Raw genomic sequence first — 13350 nt, 5'->3', positions numbered from 1 at the left:
ACCTTCATTTCTAGAATTTTCTCCTTCAGTATACAGCTCCTCCAGCAGCAGCCAATTCCAACAACTCAAGTCATTAAGATTTAAACTTTCTCTTCCATTCTAGCCTCCCACTCACCAGACTGACTGGTAAATTCCCTGAGGGAAAAATCATGTAAGTATAGTTCTCTTACTACTTCTGGTCACTCCTTGGTGCCTTTAGACAGTTATTTATTATATTTTCCCAGAGTTTATCATTGGGAGAGTTTGTACATTGCAACCTATTCCACCACTACCCAAATCAGAAGTCCTTCGTTTTATAATTCTTCACTGTTTAATTTAACGCTTTAGAAAAAAAAAACAGAACTGTTACTTAAATGTCCTTGGGTCTCTCTTATTTTGCATCTGACAGATTGAAAATAGAATGGTTCACATATATTAAAATATCTTTTATCTCAAATGAAGTAACTCAAAATAATCTCCTATTAATTGTTGCTCCCAGAAAAGAGGGAAGTAGTTGATGAACTTTAGTGAATCTATTGAGCAAAGAGGTCAGATAAACTGATTAGGCCATGGAAACAGAGTTGACTGACCTTGAACAATATAGGAGTTAGGGGAACTGACCCTTCCATGCAGTTGAAAACATCTGTGGTTCCATGTCCATGGATTCAACCAACTGCAGATTCAACCGACCAGACTGTGCAGTACTTAGTATGTATTTTGTGGACCTACACAGTTCAAACCTGTGTTGTTCAAGGGTCAACTGAAATCAGAGTTAGACCAACTGAAGCAAGGCCATGGAGCAAGGCTATTTCTATTTTGAACTGACAAAAAGTGTAACACTTCATAGTCATGAAACATAATAAATGGAGTGTGATTTACAACTAGGAAGAAGAATGTGGCTACTTGCATACATAGGGAGGCATATTAACTGTTAAGTGATATGACAAATCTTGACCAATCTATTGTTGTCTTCAAGCTTAAATTTTTAAAAATTTTATTTTGTAGTCAGCAAATTTTCCACTTTTCAGCATGGATGTGAAAGATGCTATTTAAAACCAAACAGCAACTGTTCATGGCTGCCTGAACATTTATAATTCAATAATTATATAACCTCCAAAATACAGCAGAATACGAGGCACATAATTAGGACGTCAGCTAAACAACACAAAGCAATGCAAAAGGATGTCATTCTGTGGCGTGTGCTCAGCTGAGCCCTAAGTAAGTGGGACTGTTGGCTGGTAACATATTCTTCTCATCTCTGTTTATATGTATTAATACCACATGCTGTCAGGACAATGTATCTTGCAGTCAGGACATCAGACTTTTTAAGAGAGAAGAAAGTTCTATCTTGTATAAACTGGTTTCATAAACAGACATTGCCTTTAAATGATTCTGTCTATGGCTATCTAGCTGTAAGTTCTCCAGTTTGGTCTGTTCCACTTATGTTCATCCTGAAAAACTGCCAAATTAGCAGCAACAACTGATGATATCACAGGGTAAAAACTCATTGACACAGGAAACCAAGCACTGTTGGAGTATCTTTCTTCTTGGTCACTCAATTTATACTTATTAGGTAAACCAAAAGACCTATTGGATTTGTTACACAAATACATGTATGTGTATATATGACTGAAATTAACATCTCACAATAGAAGATGCCTGTATTCAGAGTCCACCAATGCTTTGGGCTTCTGAGCTATTTTCTGGTATGGTAAACAGACTTAGCATCTCCATCTCCAGTGGATGCAAGCTGCCTCCAGTGATAATCAAGGAATGCAATGGTCCTCCCAAGTCCACAGTAGACATCTGCTGCAAAGTGCCTGCTGCAATTTTCTGGTCCTCAGCGCCAACCCTGGCTAAGCCAACACAGAGTGTCTCCTCGGTGACTGCTATTAAAAGAAAAACAAAGATGCCACCATTCAATTCAGTAAATGCATTATCCTGAATCCACTCAAACTAACACTAGTACTAAAAATACATTTAAAGAAGTCCCAAATAAGTCGCAAATATATTAAATCTCCTTTAGTCACTCATTATAGACATACTATCTGCTGATTTATCTAAGGCTTTTCTAAATTATTTGCACTGCTGCTGCTGCTGCTAAGTCGCTTCAGTCATGTCCGACTGTGCAACCCCAGTCGTGTGCAACCCCAGAGACGGCAGCCCACCAGGATCCCGTCCCTGGGATTCTCCAGGCAAGAACACTGGAGTGGGTTGCCATTTCCATTTGCACTACCTAACATTTAAAGTAAAGTAGTACTTCCTAACTTTACCATTTCGGAATTCCAAAGACTTACTTTAGTTTAAAATTTTAGGACTTGATGAATAATTACCTGTATCCATACTCTATCACATAGCATTTGTCTTTAACTAGGTTCTGAGTGGACAGTGTTTATTACATGATTATACTGTAAATAAAATGTTTGAGATATTTTCACATTGACCAAGATATACTGGAAAAAGCAGAAGATTATGAGATAAATACATAGATTTGAGTCTGTGCTTGACCATTCCGCTATATGACAAACCTTCAGTTTCTTCTTTTTTGTGGGAAAACTATCCTTCATAAAGGGTGGTTTAAGGACTAAGATAATAGATATGAAAGTACTTAGTAAACTACACAGCCCTGAAGAAATAATAGACATTATGACATTACTGAAGCTTTTAAGTTCGAAATCACATACATTAGTGAACTTCATTATTCATTCCAGTGTGTCTGCTCTTTAGCAGACCCTCTTGTGATTTTCTTTAGTTGGAAAAGCTGTCCTGATTGACAAATGACCAAAATGGGGCAAATGACTTCTCCAAGGATGAGCAGGAATGTAAGGAACTCTGTACAAAGGTATGGGCATACAGCACCCCTGCAGGTTCTTTGTTTCATGGTTTTAACAAGGCCTACTGAGGCCAATGGTCATTAAAGAATCTTTTTGTGTATCTTTCCCATCAAGAAATATGTGTTCAACGCCAGTCAGCACCTTGTAATAGAATATAATGACAGATTTATTTAAGAACCTCTCAAAAAAAATCTATTGACAATGAACATTTTATTATATAGCACATCTATTGTGTCTAGATATTAAGAATGCAAGGGTAAATTCTCTGGTCTTTATCCTGAAAAAACAACTATACCTGGTCTCAGTATACTTTTGCAGGATAGAGCTTAATATAGACTTGGGCTAAAATGGAGGTTCTGTATTTCACCAAAATATTTATACTAACCTATTTACATAAAATCTGATTTATATTTAATTTGAAAAAAAAATCCTTACTTTCTAGAATGATATTAATATTACTAGAAAGAATCCATTTCCATTACTAGAAAGAAATCCATTACTTTTGAGTAGAACTTTCAGCCTATGAGATTTAAGGGAAAGATGAAAAAAATGATAAGAAAAAAATGAATGCAAACACACTGACTCACTTTAGTGGTGTTGGTAATGCATGTGTGTGTTTCAGATGTTACATACTCATCTCAATGCAGCATGAGGGGAATATGAGAGCCCTTTTAAGATTCCTGAGTACCTGGTTCTTCTCCTCGTATTCGCTGATTCTGAACAATCTCCAGAAGTTGCTGGGCTGCTTGGTTGACACTCATATACCGAGGAGGTTCATAGATCTTTCTTCCCCTGTAAGTGTAAAAGTAGATGCCACTGTTCTTAGCCATGAAATTACATAATACATTTTTAATGTAATTATTCCCCCAGGTATAGTCAATTACCACATTCTATGTTCTGTTTGAAGCTGCCACTTGTTACTCACTTTAAGTAAATCTTTTACCTTTAGTTTCTTAAGCTTTCTTCATTGTCCTATTTCAAATGCTCTCTCATCTCACTGAAATGTTGGCAGAAATAAGTGCAACAACTTAAAGATAAATGCTTAAATCAAAGTTCAGTTCAGTTCAGTCGCTCTGTCGTGTCCGACTCTTTGCGACCCCATGAATCGCAGCACGCCAGGCCTCCCTGTCCATCACCAACTCCCAGAGTTCACTCAGACTCTCGTCCATCGAGTCAGTGATGCCATCCAGCCATCCCATCTTCTGTCGTCCCCTTCTCCTCCTGCCCCAAATCCCTCCCAGCATCAGAGTCTTTTCCAATGAGTCAACTCTTCGCATGAGGTGGCCAAAGTACTGGAGTTTCAGCTTCAGCATCATTCCCTCCAAAGAAATCCCAGGGCTGATCTCCTTCAGAATGGACTGGTTGGCTCTCCTTGCAGTCCAAGGGACTCTCAAGAGTCTTCTCCAACACCACAGTTCAAAAGCATCAATTCTTCAGTGCTCAGCCTTCTTCACAGTCCAACTCTCACATCCATACATGACCACAGGAAAAACCATAGCCTTGACTAGACGGACCTTTGTTGGCAAAGTAATGTCTCTACTTACTCTTATTCAAAGTGGTTCTTTAGGCAAAAATAATTCAAAATAAGTAGAAATTTGTTCTATACTCTAATCAGTAGAAATTTGTTCTATACTCTAATCAGATTTTATAGGGTTCATTTTTATTACCATGTTTAAACCACATATTCCTCTTTTCATATCTTCCTCTAAGAAAAGTAAACTACAGCAATAAATATCTCAAAGTCTTGGAGGATAAGATATGTTTACTTCCATATGCCTCAAAAGCCTATCAAATGTGCTCAATGGTCAAAATATTGCTTTTGCAGTTTACAAAAAAATTCATATAGATTATTTTGTTGACTCTCAAAACAATTCTGTAACTCAGGTCTAAGAGAAATATAATGCAAGCCACAAACAGAATTTAAAATTTTCAATAGTATCTACAATAACAAAAGTAAAAAAAAGAGACAAAATTAATTTTAATAATGTATTTATTTAGCCCAATATATCCAGAATGTTATATTTCAACATTTATTCCTATACAAATTATTATACATCATTTTTGTACTAAGTCTTTGAAATCTGGAATGTATTCTATATTTTAGTACATCTTAATTCAAATGTTAAATTTTCACTGGAAATACTTGATCCGTATTCAGATCATAAAATTCATGGTTGTAAAAGTAGATTTACATATTGAATTGTTCTAAATATACTTAAATGTTATCTAGTTACTTAGTTGAGTATTAGTTTTAAATTAATTAAAACTAAATTATAAATTCCATTCCTCAGTTACATTAGTCATATGTATTTAAAGCTCTCGTTAGTTATATATGGGTAGCAGCTACTGCATCTATAAGTAAAAAGGGGTTATTTCCCCCAATATACAATTGAAGACAATACGGCTCAGAAATGCAAGTAACTTTCCCAAGAGCACATAACCAGAGTCCAACTCATGACTCAAACCCATGTTTTCTGACTCTCGGTTAACTCATTCCACATATATTTACTGAGTGCCTATTAGGTGCCAACCACTGTTCTCAATACTGAACCCATGAAATTTACTGCTATTTCTATTCTATCATACTGCTTAACATTTCATAAGATTGAAAGTGTTAAATTTTGCACTGTTACTGAAAACTGATTTTCAACAATCTTTAGAACTTATGTCATTTAAGTAGAATTTATAGTCCATGGAATTAAAATAGAATTAAGCATTCTCAGAATACGAACTTACTTGATTAGATTTTCCAAAGACTGCTCCTTTACTTTGATGTCTGTAGGAAGCAAAAACAGATAGTTCTATTTTAATTAAGTACTTTACCCAAAATCCTACATGTAAACTTCAGCTGAAACACCTAAATTTTTGGTAAATATTATTCTCAAGTCTCTAAAATGCTAATTTGAGAGTCTGTGACAATCTTCCCTCACACTTGTATCTGGCCACATTTTTTAGGAAATATAAAGAAGAATGGAAGCTTGTGGTTGTATAAAGATCATTAGTTAGAAAACAAACATGAGGTTGGCCCTGAGACCATCCTGAATGGACTGAATTTCCTCTTGGAAAAGAAGACAGGAAAGAGTTAGACAAATATTGGCATATACACTATCTAACAGCTAATCAAAATCTTTGTGTTCATTTCTATTAGCTGGTAACTGCACAGATCCAACTGGAAAGTTCTTGTTAACATGTTCCTATTCTTACCTATTTTTCAGGCACTAGAATATAAGCTTAAATGCATGTAATGTAAATAAAAGAAAATTCTTACCACATATTGAAGAGACTTTCGCTTTTCTGTGAATGGTAAGATATGCCAGTAACTTATGAAACATTTTAATACCAAATATTCATACTTTAATGGGGATTTCCCAAGCATGGACTGGTAGCCACAACAGCCAAAACACATATAGCCCTTGCTCTCATAAAGCTTGATGATGCAAACATCACAAAGATTTGATTCTTTATGCTTTGTAATCACTGATGCTCAGCTAAACAATCTGGTAGAAGGTAAAAGAGCAGAATCACTCTACATCCTCACAGGAACTCAGTACACAACAGCAAGAGCAACAGCTGCTTCCTGTTCTACATGCTAAAAACAAATGGTTCGGCCAAAGTTTGTTACTGCAAAAATAAATAGAGTGTAACTGAGTGGTCTTTTTGATAGACTTTGACAACTTTCTCAAGTGATTATAAACTTTCTCGAGTGATTATAAAAGTTTTTCTTACAAAGAATACTAAGTATTTGCTTGGAAAATGCTCTAGAGATAATCCCTTACATATATTCTAAATGTTCTTAGAACCAGCAATGAATATATTTTTCAGGTTTGAAATTCATTATTTAGGCATTTTCATTGTATGGCACATATAGGAAATATGTATACCTGTTATTGAAATATGGCCTGCAATACAATTAATGATATAAACATCAACTTAGATCTCCTCTACCTAATAGCTGTAATCATTTTTAAAAAGTAAACATTTATTAATGCATTCACCTTGAGCTTCTGAAATGTTATTTGTGATAGTTAAGTTTTTAATATTTCCATTTTTTCACTTTTTAAATGATACATTCTATAGAATTTTATTTTAAAAATGAAGAGGGCTGGGGAGAATTTTTATGGGCAAATGCTTCTTCACTAATGTAAGTGTGTATCAGTGAATAAATTCAAGCCAGACTCATCTTACCTTGTATTTACACAGGCCATATTTATTCCTTTCTACTTTCTAGAATGTAAGCTTCTCTTATTCATTTTAGTACCAGCATCTAGCATAATGTAGAGTACCTAGCAGATACACCATAAATTCTACTGAATAAATTTGTTCATGTGGCTCTACTATGACAGCTAATTTAAACTATCTACCTCTTAAGTAGAGTAAAAGTCCCAACTCCTTCAGAAACCTTTATAGACTTCCTCCCAAAGGCTCTTTGTCCTTTGAGACAGACATACAATTAGTGCTATAATTTGTTAATCTCCAATTACATCATATATATTAGTCTTGCCTTTCCAAGTAAATTTTAAATTCTCTATGGTTTCTTACCATGACATATTCTCACTAATCCTTACAGGGTATGGCCCATAAGAGCAGCCATTCAATAAATACATACTAATTAAAAATAATGAGAACTCCAGGTGATTAAATGATGAGATCTATGGTTTGCGAAGTCAGAATCATGATATCTTAAACTTCACACCTTGTTCCTGTTTTTGTTAATGGAGCAAGGAAGATATATTGTTTAACCTTGTTTGTCTTTTCCCAGGAAAGCCAAGAAAAGAGGCAGCAGCTCTTAGAGAAAGTTCAAGAGCCAAAGTTCTGGTTTGTCCTTCCTGCCTCGATACAATAGAACTTAATTGTTCTCTCAACTTTCAGGTACACAGCACATTAGTTCCAACTAGATTTCAAAATCCTGAGAGCAGGACCCAGGTCTAATACTTCCTTGGTATTCCAGAAGAACCTAACTCCACAGTGGGCATAAATACTTAATAAATACTGTGAGCTGAATTTCTAACTGCCCTTTCAAAGCTTCCAAAAGATAATTCCAATTTCCCCCCCTTTCCTCTATTTTTTTTTTCGTGATACATGAAGATGTTATCACAGGTAGCTTGCCTCTTAAGACTACTTTTATCCTCATTCTGTTTTAAAAACTCAGTTCTGTTGTTTAAACACACACACACACACACACACACACTTCATATCTGAGCTCCAATGAATCCCTATTTGTCATCCCTCAGTTGCAAATATTTCTACCTCTGCCTTTAATAAAAGCTTTTTTAAATGCCTGTACCTCTTGCATCATTCTCCTTTGACTTTCTACATAGCGCTGGCCTTAATTGGCTCTAAGTTTAAGATAACATGATGGATACCTTTAATGGCATATTCCACATGAATTAACAAGAACCACAAAATAAGTTCTGCCAATAAGAACTACTAAAGAGGGAGACTAGTATCTTTCCACATGGAAAATCCAAACACAAAACTATAAAGCTAATTAGCTAATAATGAATTACTAAATTACACTGATAATTAACTAAAATAAGAAAGCATTATCATACCAGTAAATTGTGGGATTCAGGCATAAGCCAAAAAAAATACCAGAGAAGCATGCATGGCCTGATCTAGATCTAGAACTAATTAGGTGTCACTCTTACTGGAGTAAAAAAGGAATGTAATCTAGCTGGAGCTGAATGAACTAGCAAGAATTAAAGATTTTCTGTGACAATGGGTAATAAGATCAAGTCTGAAACTAAAAGTAAATGTTAACCAATTAACTTCTATTACATATCTGTTGGACAGCTACAGTGCTACACTTCTAGACATTAGAAAGAGAGGAATCAGTAAAACAAAGTCCCTGCTCTTACAAAGTAAAGAAGAAAACCAACGAGTTAATAAAACAATTCAGATGAATGGTAATACAAGAAGTTACACAAGGTAATGGGAAAGAAAATCACTGGGGAATACAGGGTGTACATTACATTACGCAGAATTTTACTTTAGATCAGGAGTCAGTAAATGTTTCTGTAAAGAACCAGGTAGTAAATATTTTAGGTTCTGAAGGCCACAAGGTCTCTGTCAAAACTACTTATTGCTGCCATTGTAGCATGAAACAGACATAGATAATACATAAATGAAGTAGCGTGGCTGTGTTCCAATTAAACTTTATGAAACAGGTGGTAGCCTATATCTGATCCAGCAGAGGTGGTTTGCTAACCTTTGCTCTACATAATTTCCAAATTCTACCCTATAAGAAATGCTAACCATTAGTAAAACTTTTCTACAGTCTTCTCTTTTAAAGAGACATATTGATTGGGGTTCTGATAATGTACAAATTTATATATTATTGAATAATAGAGAACTTTGTACATGAGACAACCTAAATGTCTTGTTTTTTTTTTTTTACTTTACAATATTGTATTGGTTTTGCCATACATTGACATGAATCTGCCACAGATGTACATGTGTTCCCCATCCTGAACCCCCCTCCCTACCTCCATACCCATCCCATCCCTCTGGGTCATCCCAGTGCACCAGCCCTGAGCACCCTGTATCATGCATTGAACCTGGACTGGCAATTCGTTTCACATATGATAATATACGTGTTTCAATGCCATTCTCCCAAATCATCCCACCCTCGCCCTCTCCCACAGAGTCCAAAAGACTGTTCTACATATCTGTGTCTCTTTTGCTGTTTCACATATAGAGTTATCATTACCATCTTTCTAAATTCCATATATATGCGTTATTATACTGTATTGCTGTTTTTCTTTCTGGATCACTTCACTCTGTATAATAGGCTCCAGTTTCATCCACCTCATTAGAATTGATTCAAATGTATTCTTTTTAATGACTGAGTAATACTCCATTGTGTATATGTACCACAGCTTTCTTATCCATTCGTCTGCTGATGGACATCTAGGTTGCTTCCATGTCCTGGCTATTATAAACAGTGCTGTGATGAACATTGGGGTACATGTGTCTCTTTCAATTATGGTTTCCTTGGTGTGTATGCCCAGCAGTGGGATTGATGGGTCATATGGCAGTTCTATTTCCAGTTTTTCCACACTGTTCTCGATAGTGGCTGTACTAGTTTGCATTCCCACCAACAGTGTAAGAGGGTTGGTTCCCCTTTCTCCACACCCTCTCCAGCATTTATTGCTTGTAGACTTTTGGATAGCAGCCATTCTGACTGGCGTGAAATGGTACCTCGTTGTGGTTTTGATTTGCATTTCTCTGATAATGAGTGATGTTGAGCACCTTTTCATGTGTTTGTGTCATCTGTATGTCTTCTTTGGGGAAATGTCTGTTTAGTTCTTTGGCCCATCTTTTGATTGGGTCATTTATTTTTCTGGAATTGAGCTGCAGGAGTTGCTTGTATATTTTTGAGATTACTTCTTTGTCAGCTGCTTCATTTGCAATTATTTTCTCCCATTCTGAAGGTTGTCTTTTCACCTTGCTTATAGTTTCCTTTGTTGTACAGAAGCTTTTAAGTTTAATTAGGTCCTATTTGTTTATTTTTGCTTTTTATTTCCAATATTCTGGGAGGTGGGTCATAGAGGATCCTGCTGTGATGTATGTCGGAGAGTGTTTTGCCTATGTTCTCCTCTAGGAGTTTTATAGTTTCTGGTCTTACGTTTAGATCTTTAATCCATTTTGAGTTTATTTTTGTGTATGGTGATAGAAAGTGTTCTAGTTTCATTCTTTTACAAGTGGTTGACCAGTTTTCCCAGCACCACTTGTTAGAGATTGTCTTTTTTCCATTATATATTCTTGCCTCCTTTGTCAAAGATAAGGTGTCCATGGGTGGGTGGATTTATCTCTGGGCTTTCTATTTTGTTCCATTGATCTATATTTCTGTCTTTGTGCCAGTACCATACTGTCTTGATGACTGTGGCTTTGCAGTAGAGCCTGAAGTCAGGCAGGTTGATTCCTCCAGTTCCATTCTTCTTTCTCAAGACTGCTTTGGCTATTTGAGGCTTTTTGTATTTCTATACAAATTGTGAAATTATTTGTTCTAGCTCCGTGAAAAATACCATTGGTAGCTTGATAGGGATTGCACTGAATCTATAGATTGCTTTGGGAAGTATACTCATTTTCACTATATTTATTCTTCCAATCCATGAACATGGTATATTTCTCCACCTATTAGTGTCCTCTTTGATTTCTTTCACCAGTGTTTTATAGTTTTCTATATATAGGTCTTTTGTTTCTTTAGGTAGATATATTCCTAAGTATTTTATTCTTTTCATTGCAGTGGTGAATGGAATTGTTTCCTTAATTTCTATTTTCTCATTATTAGTGTATAGGAATGCAAGGGATTTCTGTGTGTTGATTTTATATCCTGCAACTTTACTATATCCTGCAACTACTATATTCATTGATTAGCTCTAGTAATTTTCTGGTGGAGTCTTTAGGGTTTTCTATGTAGAGGATCATGTCATCTGCAAACAGTGAGAGTTTTACTTCTTCTTTTCCAATCTGGATTCCTTTTATTTCTTTTTCTGCTCTGATTGCTGTGGCCAAAACTTCCAAAACTATGTTGAACAGTAGTGGTGAGAGGGGGCACCCTTGTTTTGTTCCTGACTTTAGGGATGCTTTCAATTTTTCACCATTGAGGATAATGTTTGCTGAGGGTTTGTCATAAATAGCTTTTATTATGTTGAGGTATGTTCCTTCTATGTCTGCTTTCTGGAGGGTTTTTATCATAAATGGATGTTGAATTTTGTCAAAGGCTTTCTCTGCATCTATTGAGATAATCATATGGTTTTTATTTGTCAATTTACTAATGTGGTGTATTACATTGATTTGCCAATATTGAAGAATCCTTGCATCCCTGGGATAAAGCCCACTTGGTCATGATGTATGATCTTTTTAATATGCTGTTGGAGTCTGTTTGCTAGAATTTTGTTAAGGATTTTTGCATCTATGTTCGTCAGTGATACTGGCCTGAAGTTTTCTTTTTTTGTGGCATCTTTGTCAGGTTTTGGTATTAGGGTGATGGTGGCCTCATAGAATGAGTTTGGAAGTTTACCTTCCTCTGCAATTTTCTGGAAGAGTTTGAGTAGGATAGGTGTTAGCTCTTCTCTAAATTTTTGGTAGAATTCAGCTGTGAAGCCATCTGGTCCTGGGCTTTTGTTTGCAGGAAGATTTCAGATTACACTTTCAATTTCTGTGCTTGTGATGGGTCTATTAAGATTTTCTGTTTCTTCCTGGTTCAGTTTTGGAAAGTTGTACTTTTCTAAGAATTCGTCCACTTCTTCCACGTTGTTCAGTTTATTGGCATATAGTTGCTGACAGGAGTCTCTTACGATCCTTTGTATTTCTGTGTTGTTTGTTGTGATCTCTCCGTTTTCTTTTCTAATTTTATTGATTTGATTTTCCTCCCTTTGTTTCTTGATGAATCTAGCTAATGGTTTGTCAATTTTATTTATCTTCTCAAAGAACCAATTTTTGGCTTTGCTGATTTTTGCTATGGTCTCTTTTGTTTCTTTTGCATTTATTTCTGCCCTAATTTTTTAAGATTTCTTTCCTTCTACTAACCCTGGTGTTCTTCATTTCTTCCTTTTCTACTTGTTTTAGGTGTAGAGTTAGGTTATTTATTTGATTTTTTTTCTTGTTTCTTGAGGTATGCCTGTATTGCTATGAACCTTCCCCTTAGCACTGCTTTTACAGTGTCCCACAGGTTTTGAGTTGTTGTGTTTTCATTTTCATTCATTTCTATGCATATTTTGATTCCTTTTTTGATATATTCTGTGATTCATTGGTTATTCAGCAGCGTGTTGTTCAGCCTCCATATGTTGGAATTTTTAAGTTTTTCTCCTGTAATTGAGATCTAATCATACTGTATTGTGATCAGAAAAGATGCTTGGAATGATTTCAATTTTTTTGAATTTACCAAGGCTAGATTTATGGCCCAGGATGTGATCTATCCTGGAGAAGGTTGTGTGTGCGCTTGAGAAAAAGGTGAAATTCATTGTTTTGGGGTGAAATGTCCTATAGATATCAATTAGGTCTAACTGGTCTATCGTATGATTTAAAGTTTGTGTTTCCTTGTTAATTTTCTGTTTAGTTGATCTATCCATAGGTGTGAGTGGGGTATTAAAGTCTCCCACTATTATTGTGTTATTGTTAATTTCCCCTTACATACTTGTTCAGTTCAGTTCAGTCGCTCAGTTGTGTCCAATTCTTTGCGACCCCATGAATCGCAGCATGCCAGGCCTCCCTGTCCATCACCAACTCCTGAAGTTCACTCAGACTCACGTCCATCGAGTCAGTGATGCCACCCAGCCATCTCATCCTCTGTCGTCCCCTTCTCCTCCTGCCCCCAATCCCTCCCAGCATCAGAGACTTTTCCAATAAGTCAACTCTTCGCATGAGGTGGCCAAAGTACTGGAGTTTCAGCTTTAGCATCATTCCCTTCAAAGAAATCCCAGGGCTGATGTCGTTCAGAATCAAGGCAAATTGGAAGTGGTCCAACAAGAGATGGCAAGAGTGAATGTTGACATTCTAGGAATCAGCGAACTGAAATGGACTGGAATGGGTG

At 36.0% G+C, this 13350-nt stretch overlaps 1 protein-coding gene across 2 annotated transcripts in view; it reads right to left on the bottom strand.

The window, feature by feature from the left end:
* Nucleotides 1–291: 291 nt before the first annotated feature.
* The window catches only part of DPH5 (diphthamide biosynthesis 5), a 40922-nt gene continuing 27863 nt past the window's right edge, over nt 292–13350 (bottom strand). For both annotated transcript variants that reach the window (XM_010830968.1, XM_010830967.1), the window contains exons 6-8: nt 5550–5589; nt 3502–3605; nt 292–1868 (exon numbers count right to left, since the gene is read on the bottom strand). In XM_010830968.1, the coding sequence (XP_010829270.1) occupies nt 1645–1868; nt 3502–3605; nt 5550–5589 (368 nt within the window). In that variant the 3' untranslated portion in view covers nt 292–1644. The remainder of the gene's footprint in view (nt 1869–3501; nt 3606–5549; nt 5590–13350) is intronic.

The sequence above is a fragment of the Bison bison genome, unplaced genomic scaffold (genome assembly GCF_000754665.1).
Source record: "Bison bison bison isolate TAMUID 2011002044 unplaced genomic scaffold, Bison_UMD1.0 scf7180017864519, whole genome shotgun sequence".
Classification (NCBI taxonomy): Eukaryota; Metazoa; Chordata; class Mammalia; order Artiodactyla; family Bovidae; genus Bison; species Bison bison.
Note: the sequence above shows the minus strand (reverse complement) of the source record. Positions and strands in the feature narration are given on the sequence as shown.